Source organism: Taudactylus pleione, unplaced genomic scaffold (assembly GCF_031769625.1).
Source record: "Taudactylus pleione unplaced genomic scaffold, aTauple2 ptg003552l, whole genome shotgun sequence".
NCBI lineage: Eukaryota > Metazoa > Chordata > Amphibia > Anura > Myobatrachidae > Taudactylus > Taudactylus pleione.
In genome coordinates, this window is record NW_028287894.1 from 1 (window position 1) to 18,224 (window position 18,224).

At 49.6% G+C, this 18,224-nt stretch overlaps 1 protein-coding gene across 1 annotated transcript; it reads left to right on the forward strand.

The window, feature by feature from the left end:
* Positions 1-10,212: 10,212 nt before the first annotated feature.
* Positions 10,213-17,295, forward strand: LOC148430599 (MAP/microtubule affinity-regulating kinase 4-like; the record flags this gene model as incomplete). The annotated part of the gene is made up of 3 exons (XM_088466573.1): positions 10,213-10,730; positions 16,948-17,133; positions 17,242-17,295. Coding segments are annotated over exons 1-3 (282 nt in total), but the record flags the coding sequence as incomplete, so codon positions are not given.
* Between the last annotated feature and the right edge of the window lie 929 nt (positions 17,296-18,224).

Sequence of the window (18,224 nt, forward strand, 5' to 3'; positions counted from 1 at the left end):
AGGGACTGCCTTTATGTACAGCATTACCCCTATAGTGCAAGGGACTGCCTTTATGTACAGCCATTACCCCTATAGTGCCAGGGACTGCCTATATGTACAGCCATTACCCCTATAGTGCCAGGGACTGCCTTTATGTACAGCCATTACCCCTATAGTGCCAGGGACTGCCTATATGTACAGCCATTACCCCTATAGTGCCAGGGACTGCCTATATGTACAGCCATTACCCCCTATAGTGCCAGGGACTGCCTATATGTACAGCCATTACCCCTATAGTGCCAGGGACTGCCTATATGTACAGCCATTACCCCTATAGTGCCAGGGACTGCCTATATGTACAGCCATTACCCCTATAGTGCCAGGGACTGCCTTTATGTACAGCCATTACCCCTATAGTGCCAGGGACTGCCTATATGTACAGCCATTACCCCTATAGTGCCAGGGACTGCCTATATGTACAGCCATTACCCCTATAGTGCCAGGGACTGCCTATATGTACAGCCATTACCCGCTATAGTGCCAGGGACTGCCTATATGTACAGCCATTACCCCTATAGTGCCAGGGACTGCCTTTATGTACAGCCATTACCCCTATAGTGCCAGGGACTGCCTATATGTACAGCCATTACCCCTATAGTGCCAGGGACTGCCTATATGTACAGCCATTACCCCTATAGTGCCAGGGACTGCCTTTATGTACAGCCATTACCCCTATAGTGCCAGGGACTGCCTTTATGTACAGCCATTACCCCTATAGTGCCAGGGACTGCCTATATGTACAGCCATTACCCCTATAGTGCCAGGGACTGCCTATATGTACAGCCATTACCCCTATAGTGCCAGGGACTGCCTTTATGTACAGCCATTACCCCTATAGTGCCAGGGACTGCCTATATGTACAGCCATTACCCCTATAAGTGCCAGGGACTGCCTATATGTACAGCCATTACCCCTATAGTGCCAGGGACTGCCTATATGTACAGCCATTACCCCTATAGTGCCAGGGACTGCCTATATGTACAGCCATTACCCCTATAGTGCCAGGGACTGCCTTTATGTACAGCCATTACCCCTATAGTGCCAGGGACTGCCTTTATGTACAGCCATTACCCCTATAGTGCCAGGGACTGCCTTTATGTACAGCCATTACCCCTATAGTGCCAGGGACTGCCTATATGTACAGCCATTACCCCTATAGTGCCAGGGACTGCCTATATGTACAGCCATTACCCCTATAGTGCCAGGGACTGCCTTTATGTACAGCCATTACCCCTATAGTGCCAGGGACTGCCTTTATGTACAGCCATTACCCCTATAGTGCCAGGGACTGCCTTTATGTACAGCCATTGCCCCTATAGTGCCAGGGACTGCCTATATGTACAGCCATTACCCCTATAGTGCCAGGGACTGCCTATATGTACAGCCATTACCCCTATAGTGTCAGGGACTGCCTATATGTACAGCCATTGCCCCTATAGTGCCAGGGACTGCCTATATGTACAGCCATTACCCCTATAGTGCCAGGGACTGCCTATATGTACAGCCATTACCCCTATAGTGCCAGGGACTGCCTTTATGTACAGCCATTACCCTATAGTGCCAGGGACTGCCTTTATGTACAGCCATTACCCCTATAGTGCCAGGGACTGCCTTTATGTACAGCCATTACCCCTATAGTGCCAGGGACTGCCTTTATGTACAGCCATTACCCCTATAGTGCCAGGGACTGCCTATATGTACAGCCATTACCCCTATAGTGCCAGGGACTGCCTATATGTACAGCCATTACCCCTATAGTGCCAGGGACTGCCTATATGTACAGCCATTACCCCTATAGTGCCAGGGACTGCCTATATGTACAGCCATTACCCCTATAGTGCCAGGGACTGCCTTTATGTACAGCCATTACCCCTATAGTGCCAGGGACTGCCTATATGTACAGCCATTACCCCTATAGTGCCAGGGACTGCCTATATGTACAGCCATTACCCCTATAGTGCCAGGGACTGCCTTTATGTACAGCCATTACCCCTATAGTGCCAGGGACTGCCTTTATGTACAGCCATTACCCCTATAGTGCCAGGGACTGCCTTTATGTACAGCCATTACCCCTATAGTGCCAGGGACTGCCTATATGTACAGCCATTACCCCTATAGTGCCAGGGACTGCCTTTATGTACAGCCATTACCCCTATAGTGCCAGGGACTGCCTTTATGTACAGCCATTACCCCTATAGTGCCAGGGACTGCCTATATGTACAGCCATTACCCCTATAGTGCCAGGGACTGCCTTTATGTACAGCCATTACCCCTATAGTGCCAGGGACTGCCTATATGTACAGCCATTACCCCTATAGTGCCAGGGACTGCCTATATGTACAGCCATTACCCCTATAGTGCCAGGGACTGCCTATATGTACAGCCATTACCCCTATAGTGCAGGGACTGCCTTTATGTACAGCCATTACCCCTATAGTGCCAGGGACTGCCTTTATGTACAGCCATTACCCCTATAGTGCCAGGGACTGCCTTTATGTACAGCCATTACCCCTATAGTGCCAGGGACTGCCTATATGTACAGCCATTACCCCTATAGTGCCAGGGACTGCCTATATGTACAGCCATTACCCCTATAGTGCCAGGGACTGCCTTTATGTACAGCCATTACCCCTATAGTGCCAGGGACTGCCTATATGTACAGCCATTACCCCTATAGTGCCAGGGACTGCCTTTATGTACAGCCATTACCCCTATAGTGCCAGGGACTGCCTATATGTACAGCCATTACCCCTATAGTGCCAGGGACTGCCTATATGTACAGCCATTACCCCTATAGTGCCAGGGACTGCCTTTATGTACAGCCATTACCCCTATAGTGCCAGGGACTGCCTATATGTACAGCCATTACCCCTATAGTGCCAGGGACTGCCTTTATGTACAGCCATTACCCCTATAGTGCCAGGGACTGCCTATATGTACAGCCATTACCCCTATAGTGCCAGGGACTGCCTATATGTACAGCCATTACCCCTATAGTGCCAGGGACTGCCTATATGTACAGCCATTACCCCTATAGTGCCAGGGACTGCCTTTATGTACAGCCATTACCCCTATAGTGCCAGGGACTGCCTTTATGTACAGCCATTACACCTATAGTGCCAGGGACTGCCTTTATGTACAGCCATTACCCCTATAGTGCCAGGGACTGCCTATATGTACAGCCATTACCCCTATAGTGCCAGGGACTGCCTATATGTACAGCCATTACCCCTATAGTGCAGGGACTGCCTTTATGTACAGCCATTACCCCTATAGTGCCAGGGACTGCCTATATGTACAGCCATTACCCCTATAGTGCCAGGGACTGCCTATATGTGCCAGGGACTGCCTTTATGTACAGCCATTACCCCTATAGTGCCAGGGACTGCCTTTATGTACAGCCATTACCCCTATAGTGCCAGGGACTGCCTTTATGTACAGCCATTACCCCTATAGTGCCAGGGACTGCCTTTATGTACAGCCATTACCCCTATAGTGCCAGGGACTGCCTTTATGTACAGCCATTACCCCTATAGTGCCAGGGACTGCCTATATGTACAGCCATTACCCCTATAGTGCCAGGGACTGCCTATATGTACAGCAATCACCCCTATAGTGCCAGGGACTGCCTATATGTACAGCCATTACCCCTATAGTGCCAGGGACTGCCTATATGTACAGCCATTACCCCTATAGTGCCAGGGACTGCCTTTATGTACAGCCATTACCCCTATAGTGGCAGGGACTGCCTTTATGTACAGCCATTACCCCTATAGTGCCAGGGACTGCCTTTATGTACAGCCATTACCCCTATAGTGCCAGGGACTGCCTTTATGTACAGCCATTACCCCTATAGTGCCAGGGACTGCCTATATGTACAGCCATTACCCCTATAGTGCCAGGGACTGCCTATATGTACAGCCATTACCCCTATAGTGCCAGGGACTGCCTTTATGTACAGCCATTACCCCTATAGTGCCAGGGACTGCCTATATGTACAGCCATTACCCCTATAGTGCCAGGGACTGCCTTTATGTACAGCCATTACCCCTATAGTGCCAGGGACTGCCTATATGTACAGCCATTACCCCTATAGTGCCAGGGACTGCCTATATGTACAGCCATTACCCCTATAGTGCCAGGGACTGCCTATATGTACAGCCATTACCCCTATAGTGCCAGGGACTGCCTTTATGTACAGCCATTACCCCTATAGTGCCAGGGACTGCCTTTATGTACAGCCATTACCCCTATAGTGCCAGGGACTGCCTTTATGTACAGCCATTACCCCTATAGTGCCAGGGACTGCCTATATGTACAGCCATTACCCCTATAGTGCCAGGGACTGCCTATATGTACAGCCATTACCCCTATAGTGGCAGGGACTGCCTTTATGTACAGCCATTACCCCTATAGTGCCAGGGACTGCCTATATGTACAGCCATTACCCCTATAGTGCCAGGGACTGCCTATATGTGCCAGGGACTGCCTTTATGTACAGCCATTACCCCTATAGTGCCAGGGACTGCCTTTATGTACAGCCATTACCCCTATAGTGCCAGGGACTGCCTTTATGTACAGCCATTACCCCTATAGTGCCAGGGACTGCCTTTATGTACAGCCATTACCCCTATAGTGCCAGGGACTGCCTTTATGTACAGCCATTACCCCTATAGTGCCAGGGACTGCCTATATGTACAGCCATTACCCCTATAGTGCCAGGGACTGCCTATATGTACAGCAATCACCCCTATAGTGCCAGGGACTGCCTATATGTACAGCCATTACCCCTATAGTGCCAGGGACTGCCTATATGTACAGCCATTACCCCTATAGTGCCAGGGACTGCCTTTATGTACAGCCATTACCCCTATAGTGCCAGGGACTGCCTATATGTACAGCCATTACCCCTATAGTGCCAGGGACTGCCTATATGTACAGCCATTACCCCTATAGTGCCAGGGACTGCCTATATGTACAGCCATTACCCCTATAGTGCCAGGGACTGCCTATATGTACAGCCATTACCCCTATAGTGCCAGGGACTGCCTTTATGTACAGCCATTACCCCTATAGTGCCAGGGACTGCCTATATGTACAGCCATTACCCCTATAGTGCCAGGGACTGCCTATATGTACAGCCATTACCCCTATAGTGCCAGGGACTGCCTTTATGTACAGCCATTACCCCTATAGTGCCAGGGACTGCCTTTATGTACAGCCATTACCCCTATAGTGCCAGGGACTGCCTTTATGTACAGCCATTACCCCTATAGTGCCAGGGACTGCCTATATGTACAGCCATTACCCCTATAGTGCCAGGGACTGCCTATATGTACAGCCATTACCCCTATAGTGCCAGGGACTGCCTATATGTACAGCCATTACCCCTATAGTGCCAGGGACTGCCTTTATGTACAGCCATTACCCCTATAGTGCCAGGGACTGCCTTTATGTACAGCCATTACCCCTATAGTGCCAGGGACTGCCTTTATGTACAGCCATTACCCCTATAGTGCCAGGGACTGCCTATATGTACAGCCATTACCCCTATAGTGCCAGGGACTGCCTATATGTACAGCCATTACCCCTATAGTGGCAGGGACTGCCTTTATGTACAGCCATTACCCCTATAGTGCCAGGGACTGCCTATATGTACAGCCATTACCCTATAGTGCCAGGGACTGCCTATATGTGCCAGGGACTGCCTTTATGTACAGCCATTACCCCTATAGTGCCAGGGACTGCCTTTATGTACAGCCATTACCCCTATAGTGCCAGGGACTGCCTTTATGTACAGCCATTACCCCTATAGTGCCAGGGACTGCCTTTATGTACAGCCATTACCCCTATAGTGCCAGGGACTGCCTTTATGTACAGCCATTACCCCTATAGTGCCAGGGACTGCCTATATGTACAGCCATTACCCCTATAGTGCCAGGGACTGCCTTTATGTACAGCCATTACCCCTATAGTGCCAGGGACTGCCTATATGTACAGCCATTACCCCTATAGTGCCAGGGACTGCCTATATGTACAGCCATTACCCCTATAGTGCCAGGGACTGCCTTTATGTACAGCCATTACCCCTATAGTGCCAGGGACTGCCTATATGTACAGCCATTACCCCTATAGTGCCAGGGACTGCCTATATGTACAGCCATTACCCCTATAGTGCCAGGGACTGCCTATATGTACAGCCATTACCCCTATAGTGGCAGGGACTGCCTTTATGTACAGCCATTACCCCTATAGTGCCAGGGACTGCCTTTATGTACAGCCATTACCCCTATAGTGCCAGGGACTGCCTTTATGTACAGCCATTACCCCTATAGTGCCAGGGACTGCCTATATGTACAGCCATTACCCCTATAGTGCCAGGGACTGCCTATATGTACAGCCATTACCCCTATAGTGCCAGGGACTGCCTTTATGTACAGCCATTACCCCTATAGTGCCAGGGACTGCCTATATGTACAGCCATTACCCCTATAGTGCCAGGGACTGCCTTTATGTACAGCCATTACCCCTATAGTGCCAGGGACTGCCTATATGTACAGCCATTACCCCTATAGTGCCAGGGACTGCCTATATGTACAGCCATTACCCCTATAGTGCCAGGGACTGCCTATATGTACAGCCATTACCCCTATAGTGCCAGGGACTGCCTTTATGTACAGCCATTACCCCTATAGTGCCAGGGACTGCCTTTATGTACAGCCATTACACCTATAGTGCCAGGGACTGCCTTTATGTACAGCCATTACCCCTATAGTGCCAGGGACTGCCTATATGTACAGCCATTACCCCTATAGTGCCAGGGACTGCCTATATGTACAGCCATTACCCCTATAGTGGCAGGGACTGCCTTTATGTACAGCCATTACCCCTATAGTGCCAGGGACTGCCTATATGTACAGCCATTACCCCTATAGTGCCAGGGACTGCCTATATGTGCCAGGGACTGCCTTTATGTACAGCCATTACCCCTATAGTGCCAGGGACTGCCTTTATGTACAGCCATTACCCCTATAGTGCCAGGGACTGCCTTTATGTACAGCCATTACCCCTATAGTGCCAGGGACTGCCTTTATGTACAGCCATTACCCCTATAGTGCCAGGGACTGCCTTTATGTACAGCCATTACCCCTATAGTGCCAGGGACTGCCTATATGTACAGCCATTACCCCTATAGTGCCAGGGACTGCCTATATGTACAGCAATCACCCCTATAGTGCCAGGGACTGCCTATATGTACAGCCATTACCCCTATAGTGCCAGGGACTGCCTATATGTACAGCCATTACCCCTATAGTGCCAGGGACTGCCTTTATGTACAGCCATTACCCCTATAGTGGCAGGGACTGCCTTTATGTACAGCCATTACCCCTATAGTGCCAGGGACTGCCTTTATGTACAGCCATTACCCCTATAGTGCCAGGGACTGCCTTTATGTACAGCCATTACCCCTATAGTGCCAGGGACTGCCTATATGTACAGCCATTACCCCTATAGTGCCAGGGACTGCCTATATGTACAGCCATTACCCCTATAGTGCCAGGGACTGCCTTTATGTACAGCCATTACCCCTATAGTGCCAGGGACTGCCTATATGTACAGCCATTACCCCTATAGTGCCAGGGACTGCCTTTATGTACAGCCATTACCCCTATAGTGCCAGGGACTGCCTATATGTACAGCCATTACCCCTATAGTGCCAGGGACTGCCTATATGTACAGCCATTACCCCTATAGTGCCAGGGACTGCCTATATGTACAGCCATTACCCCTATAGTGCCAGGGACTGCCTTTATGTACAGCCATTACCCCTATAGTGCCAGGGACTGCCTTTATGTACAGCCATTACCCCTATAGTGCCAGGGACTGCCTTTATGTACAGCCATTACCCCTATAGTGCCAGGGACTGCCTATATGTACAGCCATTACCCCTATAGTGCCAGGGACTGCCTATATGTACAGCCATTACCCCTATAGTGGCAGGGACTGCCTTTATGTACAGCCATTACCCCTATAGTGCCAGGGACTGCCTATATGTACAGCCATTACCCCTATAGTGCCAGGGACTGCCTATATGTGCCAGGGACTGCCTTTATGTACAGCCATTACCCCTATAGTGCCAGGGACTGCCTTTATGTACAGCCATTACCCCTATAGTGCCAGGGACTGCCTTTATGTACAGCCATTACCCCTATAGTGCCAGGGACTGCCTTTATGTACAGCCATTACCCCTATAGTGCCAGGGACTGCCTTTATGTACAGCCATTACCCCTATAGTGCCAGGGACTGCCTATATGTACAGCCATTACCCCTATAGTGCCAGGGACTGCCTATATGTACAGCAATCACCCCTATAGTGCCAGGGACTGCCTATATGTACAGCCATTACCCCTATAGTGCCAGGGACTGCCTATATGTACAGCCATTACCCCTATAGTGCCAGGGACTGCCTTTATGTACAGCCATTACCCCTATAGTGCCAGGGACTGCCTATATGTACAGCCATTACCCCTATAGTGCCAGGGACTGCCTATATGTACAGCCATTACCCCTATAGTGCCAGGGACTGCCTATATGTACAGCCATTACCCCTATAGTGCCAGGGACTGCCTATATGTACAGCCATTACCCCTATAGTGCCAGGGACTGCCTTTATGTACAGCCATTACCCCTATAGTGCCAGGGACTGCCTATATGTACAGCCATTACCCCTATAGTGCCAGGGACTGCCTATATGTACAGCCATTACCCCTATAGTGCCAGGGACTGCCTTTATGTACAGCCATTACCCCTATAGTGCCAGGGACTGCCTTTATGTACAGCCATTACCCCTATAGTGCCAGGGACTGCCTTTATGTACAGCCATTACCCCTATAGTGCCAGGGACTGCCTATATGTACAGCCATTACCCCTATAGTGCCAGGGACTGCCTATATGTACAGCCATTACCCCTATAGTGCCAGGGACTGCCTATATGTACAGCCATTACCCCTATAGTGCCAGGGACTGCCTTTATGTACAGCCATTACCCCTATAGTGCCAGGGACTGCCTTTATGTACAGCCATTACCCCTATAGTGCCAGGGACTGCCTTTATGTACAGCCATTACCCCTATAGTGCCAGGGACTGCCTATATGTACAGCCATTACCCCTATAGTGCCAGGGACTGCCTATATGTACAGCCATTACCCCTATAGTGGCAGGGACTGCCTTTATGTACAGCCATTACCCCTATAGTGCCAGGGACTGCCTATATGTACAGCCATTACCCCTATAGTGCCAGGGACTGCCTATATGTGCCAGGGACTGCCTTTATGTACAGCCATTACCCCTATAGTGCCAGGGACTGCCTTTATGTACAGCCATTACCCCTATAGTGCCAGGGACTGCCTTTATGTACAGCCATTACCCCTATAGTGCCAGGGACTGCCTTTATGTACAGCCATTACCCCTATAGTGCCAGGGACTGCCTTTATGTACAGCCATTACCCCTATAGTGCCAGGGACTGCCTATATGTACAGCCATTACCCCTATAGTGCCAGGGACTGCCTATATGTACAGCAATCACCCCTATAGTGCCAGGGACTGCCTATATGTACAGCCATTACCCCTATAGTGCCAGGGACTGCCTATATGTACAGCCATTACCCCTATAGTGCCAGGGACTGCCTATATGTACAGCCATTACCCCTATAGTGCCAGGGACTGCCTATATGTACAGCCATTACCCCTATAGTGCCAGGGACTGCCTTTATGTACAGCCATTACCCCTATAGTGCCAGGGACTGCCTTTATGTACAGCCATTACCCCTATAGTGCCAGGGACTGCCTTTATGTACAGCCATTACCCCTATAGTGCCAGGGACTGCCTATATGTACAGCCATTACCCCTATAGTGCCAGGGACTGCCTATATGTACAGCCATTACCCCTATAGTGCCAGGGACTGCCTATATGTACAGCCATTACCCCTATAGTGCCAGGGACTGCTATAGCCATACAGATAAAGCAATCCCTTGCCGGCACTGAGCCCCATGCTGAGGAATGAGCAGGGAGAGACCCCCATCCCCTCCTCCTGCGCCTGTCTCTCACGCCTCCCATTCATTGTCAGGGAGCTGGTGGGAGCTGTCTGTTTAAGAGGCAGGAGAGGGGGAGGGGGGCTGTCTGAGAGCTGCCCAGCCCCAGCCCAGAGAGACTGCTGGAGCAAGAGACAGCCTATGGAGCAGCAGCAGGCATAGCTGAAATGGAGAGACAGCTGGAGACATCCTAGCACTGAGAGAGAGACAGCTGATGAGAAAGAGACAGTCAATTGGAATTAAGGCAGCAGACATAGCTGATGTACAGATACAGCTGGAGACATCCAGGGACCGAAGAGACCTCTAGAGAGAGTGAGAAAGAGACAGCCTCTGGAATACGGAGCAACAGACACAGATGGAGAGACAACTGATAGGGAAAAGAGACTGAGGCTGGGCATAAAGGACATCCAGGGACTAATAGGGGAGATTCAGAGACAGCTACATTGATGGGAAGATGCTGGAGGAGAGAGCTACCTTCTGTGTGACAGTCTGGTGACTATGCTATTAGAGTGCTATTAGGGGTCTCCCACAGCCCCTGTCTCTCCTGGCCTGAAGATGTCTCGTGCTTCCACTGGCAGCGAGAGGATCAATGAGACGGTGAGTGGTGGTCTCACGGGCAGTGAGCGCTCTCTTTGCGGCAGGGTCCCTGTATTCTATATACTGTATGTAGGTCTGTCCCTTAGACAGGTGTATGTAGGTCTGTCCCTTAGACAGGTGTATGTAGGTCTGTCCCTTAGACAGGTGTATGTAGGTCTGTCCCTTAGACAGGTGTATGTAGGTCTGTCCCTTAGACAGGTGTATGTAGGTCTGTCCCTTAGACAGGTGTATGTAGGTCTGTCCCTTAGACAGGTGTATGTAGGTCTGTCCCTTAGACAGGTGTATGTAGGTCTGTCCCTTAGACAGGTGTATGTAGGTCTGTCCCTTAGACAGGTGTATGTAGGTCTGTCCCTTAGACAGGTGTATGTAGGTCTGTCCCTTAGACAGGTGTATGTAGGTCTGTCCCTTAGACAGGTGTATGTAGGTCTGTCCCTTAGACAGGTGTATGTAGGTCTGTCCTTAGACAGGTGTATGTAGGTCTGTCTCTTAGACAGGTGTATGTAGGTCTGTCTCTTAGACAGGTGTATGTAGGTCTGTCTCTTAGACAGGTGTATGTAGGTCTGTCTCTTAGACAGGTGTATGTAGGTCTGTCTCTTAGACAGGTGTATGTAGGTCTGTCTCTTAGACAGGTGTATGTAGGTCTGCAGCACCCTTCATGTTACAGAAACAGATTTTCTTCTGCTTGTTGGCGATTGTCTCATTTGTGACTGCTGGTAAAAGTGGGTGTGATTTGCCCGGCAACTGGCAGTCTAATCTGTGTGACCGTGCCATGCCTGCGCTCTCTTTTAGGGGTTCGCTCTTATTGCAGAGGTGAGTCCCAGTTATAACCCATCAGGTAGGAGATGCTGCCTATTTCTATTAAGCTCTGAGAAATGGAGGCCTTGCATGGGGTGTTCTTACCAGGGGGTGTTCTTACCAGGGGGTGTTCTTACCAGGGGGTGTTATTAGGGGACCATCCATGGGGTGTTGTTACCATGGAGTGTTATTAGGGTGTTCTTACCATGGGGTGTTGTTAGGGGACCGTCCATGGGGTGTTGTTACCATGGGGTGTTATTAGGGGACCGTCCATGGGGTGTTGTTACCATCGGGTGTTATTAGGGGACCGTCCATGGGGTGTTGTTACCATGGGGTGTTTTTGGGATGTTTGTTACCATGGGGTATTGTTGGGGTGTTCCTACCATGGGGTGTTATTAGGGGACCGTCCAACGGGGTGTTCTTACAGGTGGTGTTCTTACCAGGGGGTGTTATTAGGAACTTCTTACCATGGGGTGTTGTTACCATGGGGTGTTATAAGGAGACCGTCCATGGGTTGTTCTTACCAGGGGGTGTTCTTACCAGGGGGTGTTCTTACCAGGGGGTGTCCCTACCAGGGGGTGTTCTTAGGGGACTGCCCATGGGGTGTTCTTACCAGGGGGTGTTCTTACCATGGGGTGTTATTAGGGTGTTCTTACCATGGGGTGTTGTTACCGTGGGGTGTTATTAGGGGACCGTCCATGGGGTGTTGTTACCATGGGGTGTTGTTAGGGGACCGTCCAGGGGGTGTTCTTACCAGGGGGTGTTCTAACCAGGGGGTGTTATTAGGGTGTTCTTACCATGGGGTGTTATTAGGGGACCATCCATGGGTTGTTGTTGTTACCATGGGGTGTTTTTAGGGTGTTCTTACCAAGGGGTGTCCCTACCAGGGGGTGTTCTTAGGGGACTGCCCATGGGGTGTTGTTACCATGGGGTGTTAGGGGACTGCCCATGGGGTGTTGTTACCATGGGGTGTTAGGGGACTGCCCATGGGGTGTTGTTACCATGGGGTGTTATTAGGGGACCGTCCATGGGTTGTTCTTACCAGGGGGTGTTCTTACCATGGGGTGTTATTAGGGTGTTCTTACCATGGGGTGTTGTTACCATGGGGTGTTATTAGGGGACCGTCCATGGTGTGTTGTTACCATGGAGTGTTATTAGGGTGTTCTTACCATGGGGTGTTGTTACCGTGGGGTGTTATTAGGGGACCGTCCATGGGGTGTTGTTACCATGGGGTGTTGTTAGGGGACCGTCCAGGGGGTGTTCTTACCAGGGGGTGTTCTAACCAGGGGGTGTTATTAGGGTGTTCTTACCATGGGGTGTTATTAGGGGACCATCCATGGGTTGTTGTTGTTACCATGGGGTGTTTTTAGGGTGTTCTTACCAAGGGGTGTCCCTACCAGGGGGTGTTCTTAGGGGACTGCCCATGGGGTGTTGTTACCATGGGGTGTTAGGGGACTGCCCATGGGGTGTTGTTACCATGGGGTGTTAGGGGACTGCCCATGGGGTGTTGTTACCATGGGGTGTTATTAGGGGACCGTCCATGGGTTGTTCTTACCAGGGGGTGTTCTTACCATGGGGTGTTATTAGGGTGTTCTTACCATGGGGTGTTGTTACCATGGGGTGTTATTAGGGGACCGTCCATGGTGTGTTGTTACCATGGAGTGTTATTAGGGTGTTCTTACCATGGGGTGTTGTTACCATGGGGTGTTATTAGGGGACCGTCCATGGGGTGTTGTTACCATGGGGTGTTATTAGGGGACCGTCCATGGGGTGTTGTTACCATGGGGTGTTATTACTGGACCGTCCTTGGGGTGTTCTTACCATGGGGTGTTATTAGGGGACCGTCCATGGGGTGTTGTTACCATGGGGTGTTGTTAGGGGACCGTCCAGGGGGTGTTCTTACCATGGGGTGTTCTTACCAGGGGGTGTTCTTACCAGGGGGTGTCCCTACCAGGGGGTGTTCTTAGGGGACTGCCCATGGGGTGTTCTTACCAGGGGGTACTTACCATGGGGTGTTATTAGGGTGTTCTTACCATGGGGTGTTATTAGGGGACCGTCCATGGGGTGTTGTTACCATGGGGTGTTGTTAGGGGACCGTCCATGGGTTGTTGTTGTTACCATGGGGTGTTTTTAGGGTGTTCTTACCAAGGGGTGTCCCTACCAGGGGGTGTTCTTAGGGGACTGCCCATGGGGTGTTGTTACCATGGGGTGTTAGGGGACTGCCCATGGGGTGTTGTTACCATGGGGAGTTAGGGGACTGCCCATGGGGTGTTGTTACCATGGGGTGTTATTAGGGGACCGTCCATGGGTTGTTCTTACCATGGGGTGTTCTTACCATGGGGTGTTATTAGGGGACCGTCCATGGTGTGTTGTTACCATGGAGTGTTATTAGGGTGTTCTTACCATGGGGTGTTGTTACCATGGGGTGTTATTAGGGGACCGTCCATGGGGTGTTGTTACCATGGGGTGTTATTAGGGGACCGTCCATGGGGTGTTGTTACCATGGGGTGTTATTGGGATGTTTGTTACCATGGGGTATTGTTGGGGTGTTCCTACCATGGGGTGTTATTAGGGGACCGTCCATGGGGTGTTCTTACAGGCGGTGTTCTTACCAGGGGGTGTTATTAGGTTCTTCTTACCATGGGGTGTTGTTACCATGGGGTGTTTTAAGGGGACCGTCCATGGGTTGTTCTTACCAGGGGGTGTTCTTACCAGGGGGTGTCCCTACCAGGGGGTGTTCTTAGGGGACTGCCCATGGGGTGTTCCTACCAGGGGGTGTTATTAGGGGACCGTCCATGCGGTGTTGTTACCATGGGGTGGTGTTAGGGGACCGTCCATGGGGTGTTGTTACCATGGGGTGTTATTGGGATGTTTGTTACCATGGGGTGTTGTTGGGGTGTTCCTACCATTAGGGTGTTATTAGGGGACCGTCCATGGGGTGTTCTTACCAGGGGGTGTTATTAGGGTGTTCTTACCATGGGGTGTTGTTACCTTGGGGTGTTAGGGGACCGTCCATGGGGGGTTGTTACCATGGGGTGTTATTAGTGTACCGTCCAGGGGGTGTTCTTACCAGGGGGTGTTATTAGGGTGTTCTTACCATGGGGTGTTGCTACCATGGGGTGTTATTAGGGGACCGTCCATGGGGTGTTGTTACCATGGGGTGTTGTTAGGTGAGCGTCCATGGGTGGTTGTTGTTACCATGGGGTGTTTTTAGGGTGTTCTTACCAGGGGGTGTCCCTACCAGGGGTCGTTCTTAGGGGACCGTCCATGGGGTGTTCTTACAGGGGGTGTTATTAGGGTGTTCTTACCATGGGGTGTTATTAGGGGACCGTCCATGGGGTGTTGTTACCATGGGGTATTATTGGGATGTTTGTTACCATGGGGTGTTGTTGGGGTGTTCCTACCATGGGGTGTTGTTGCCATGGGGTGTTATTAGGGTGTTCCTACCATGGGGTGTTGTTACCATGGGGTGTTATTAGGGGACCGTCCATGGGGTGTTCTTACAGGGGGTGTTCTTACAGGGGGTGTTCTTACCATGGGGTGTTCTTCCCATGGGGTGTTCTTCCCATGGGGTATTATTAGGGGACCGTCCATTGGGTGTTGTTAGGGGACTGTCCATGGGTTGTTGTTACCATGGGGTGTTATTGGGATGTTTGTTACCATGGGGTGTTGTTGGGGTGTTCCTACAATGGGGTGTTGTTACCATGGGGTGTTATTAGGGGACCGTCCATGGGGTGTTATTAGGGGGCCTACCATGGGGTGTTATTACCATGTTATTACCATGGGGTGTTAGGGGATCGTCCATGGGGTGTTATTAGGGGACCGTGCACAGGGTGTTATTAGGGGACCGTCCTTGGGGTGTTATTACCATGGGGTGTTATTAGGGGATCATCCATGGGGTGTTATTAGGGTGTTATTACCATGGGGTGTTGTTAGGGGACCTTCCATGGGGTGTTGTTAGGGGACCTTCCATGGGGTGTTGTTAGGGGACCTTCCATGGGGTGTTGTTAGGGGACCTTCCATGGGGTGTTATTAGGGGACCATCCATTGGGTGGTATAAGGGGACCTTCCATGGGGTGTTATTAGGGTGTTATTACCATGGTGTGTTATTAGGGTTCTATTACCATGGGACCGTCCACGGGGTGTTATTAGGGGACACCCTACCATGGGGTGTTATTACCATGGGTTGTTATTACCATGTTATTACCATGGGGTGTTAGGGGATCGTCCATGGGTTGTTACTACTATGGGCGTTATTAGGGGACCTATCGTGGGGTGTTATTAGGGTGCTATTACCATGGGACCATTAGGGGTGTTATTAGGGGACTGTCCACGGGGTGGTGTTAGGGGACAGTCCACGGGGTGTTATTAGGGGACCGTCCACAGGGTGTTATTAGGGGACCGTCCTTGGGGTGTTATTACCATGGGGTGTTATTAGGGGATCGTCCATGGGGTGTTATTACCATGGGGTGTTATTAAGGGATCATCCATGCTGTGTTATTACCATGGGCTGTTATTAGGGGATCGTCCATGGGGTATTATGAGGGTGTTATTACCATGGGGTGTTATTAGGGTTCTATTACCATGGGACCGTCCACGGGTTGTTATTAGGGGACCGTCCACGGGGTGTTGTTTCCATGGGGTGTTATTGGGATGTTTGTTACCATCAGGTGTTGTTGGGGTGTTCCTACCTTGGGGTGTTATTAGGGTGTTCCTACCATGGGGTGTTATTAGGGGACCATCCATGGGGTGTTATTAGGGTGTTATTACCATGGGGTGTTATTAGGGAACAGTCCATGGGGTGTTATTAGGGGACCATCCAAGGGGTGTTATTAGGGGACCATCCAAGGGGTGTTATTAGGGGACCTTCCATGGGGTGTTATTAGGGGACCTTCCATGGGGTGGTATAAGGGGCCCATCCATGGGGTGGTATAAGGGGCCCATCCATGGGGTGGTATAAGGGGCCCATCCATGGGGTGGTATAAGGGGCCCATCCATGGGGTGGTATAAGGGGCCCATCCATGGGGTGGTATAAGGGGCCCATCCATGGAGTGTTATTAGCAGACCATTACAGGGTGAAGCACCCGTTGATTGCAGAAACGGCGTCCCCCTACTTCGTTAAGGAGGACCTATTATTATTTTTACTAGAGTGTGGGCGCCTTAATTGTAAGTGGGCGCTTCTTGTTTACCAGAATATCAATGAACATTATGTGAGTAGGCGGCATAAACGAGGACATCTAATTAATAAACAGAGGAGGATGTCATTACCAGTCTACTAAAGAACAGAGCTTTTATCACAGTGTATCAGGGGGTGTATCATTTGTACAAGTGAATGCACATTTTTAGAAAGACACTGTTTGTTTTATTTTCATTCATAGCAGATTAATAATACATTGAGCATATTTTCCTCTGCCTCCTTCAGACTGGCTCTACCCGCTCTGAGAAAGGTTCTACCACTTCATCCTGGCCTCCGCGTCCCCCAGGAGCTCGTTCCAGGAGCTCCGCCCCCGAGGAGCCACACGTCGGGAATTACAGACTCCTGAGGACTATCGGGAAAGGGAATTTTGCTAAAGTGAAGCTGGGGAGACATGTTCTGACTGGAAGAGAGGTGAGAAAGGCATAATGGGGAGAAGAGTGACATTAAGTTTACAATATGTATACATATGTGTCACATAGGATTTGAGTGCTATGCTCACACAATCTGCTTTATCTCCAGGTTGCAATAAAGATCATCGACAAAACCCAGCTCAACCCCAGCAGCCTACAGAAGGTGAGATGAACTCCTAAGTGACTAATGTGTGTAGCGAACCCCAAAAATATGTGAGGGAGAGCATCAAGCCTCTATTGTATAACATTTATGATATTTGCAGGTTACAGGATGGTGCTATATGAGGTATATTTATACTGTAGTTACAGGATGGAGCAATATGAGGTATATTTATACTGTAGTTACAGGATGGAGCAATATGAGGTATATTTATACTGTAGTTACAGGATGGAGCTATATGAGGTATATTTATACTGTAGTTACAGGATGGAGCAATATGAGGTATATTTATACTGTAGTTACAGGATGGAGCATTATGAGGTATATTTATACTGTAGTTACAGGATGGTGCAATATGAGGTATATTTATACTGTAGTTACAGGATGGAGCAATATGAGGTATATTTATACTGTAGTTACAGGATGGAGCAATATGAGGTATATTTATACTGTAGTTACAGGATGGTGCTATATGAGGTATATTTATACTGTAGTTACAGGATGGTGCTATATGAGGTATATTTATACTGTAGTTACAGGATGGAGCTATATGAGGTATATTTATACTGTAGTTACAGGATGGTGCAATATGAGGTATATTTATACTGTAGTTACAGGATGGAGCATTATGAGGTATATTTATACTGTAGTTACAGGATGGTGCAATATGAGGTATATTTATACTGTAGTTACAGGATGGAGCAATATGAGGTATATTTATACTGTAGTTATAGGATGGAGCAATATGAGGTATATTTATACTGTAGTTACAGGATGGTGCAATATGAGGTATATTTATACTGTAGTTACAGGATGGTGCTATATGAGGTATATTTATACTGTAGTTACAGGATGGTGCAATATGAGGTATATTTATACTGTAGTTACAGGATGGTGCAATATGAGGTATATTTATACTGTAGTTACAGGAT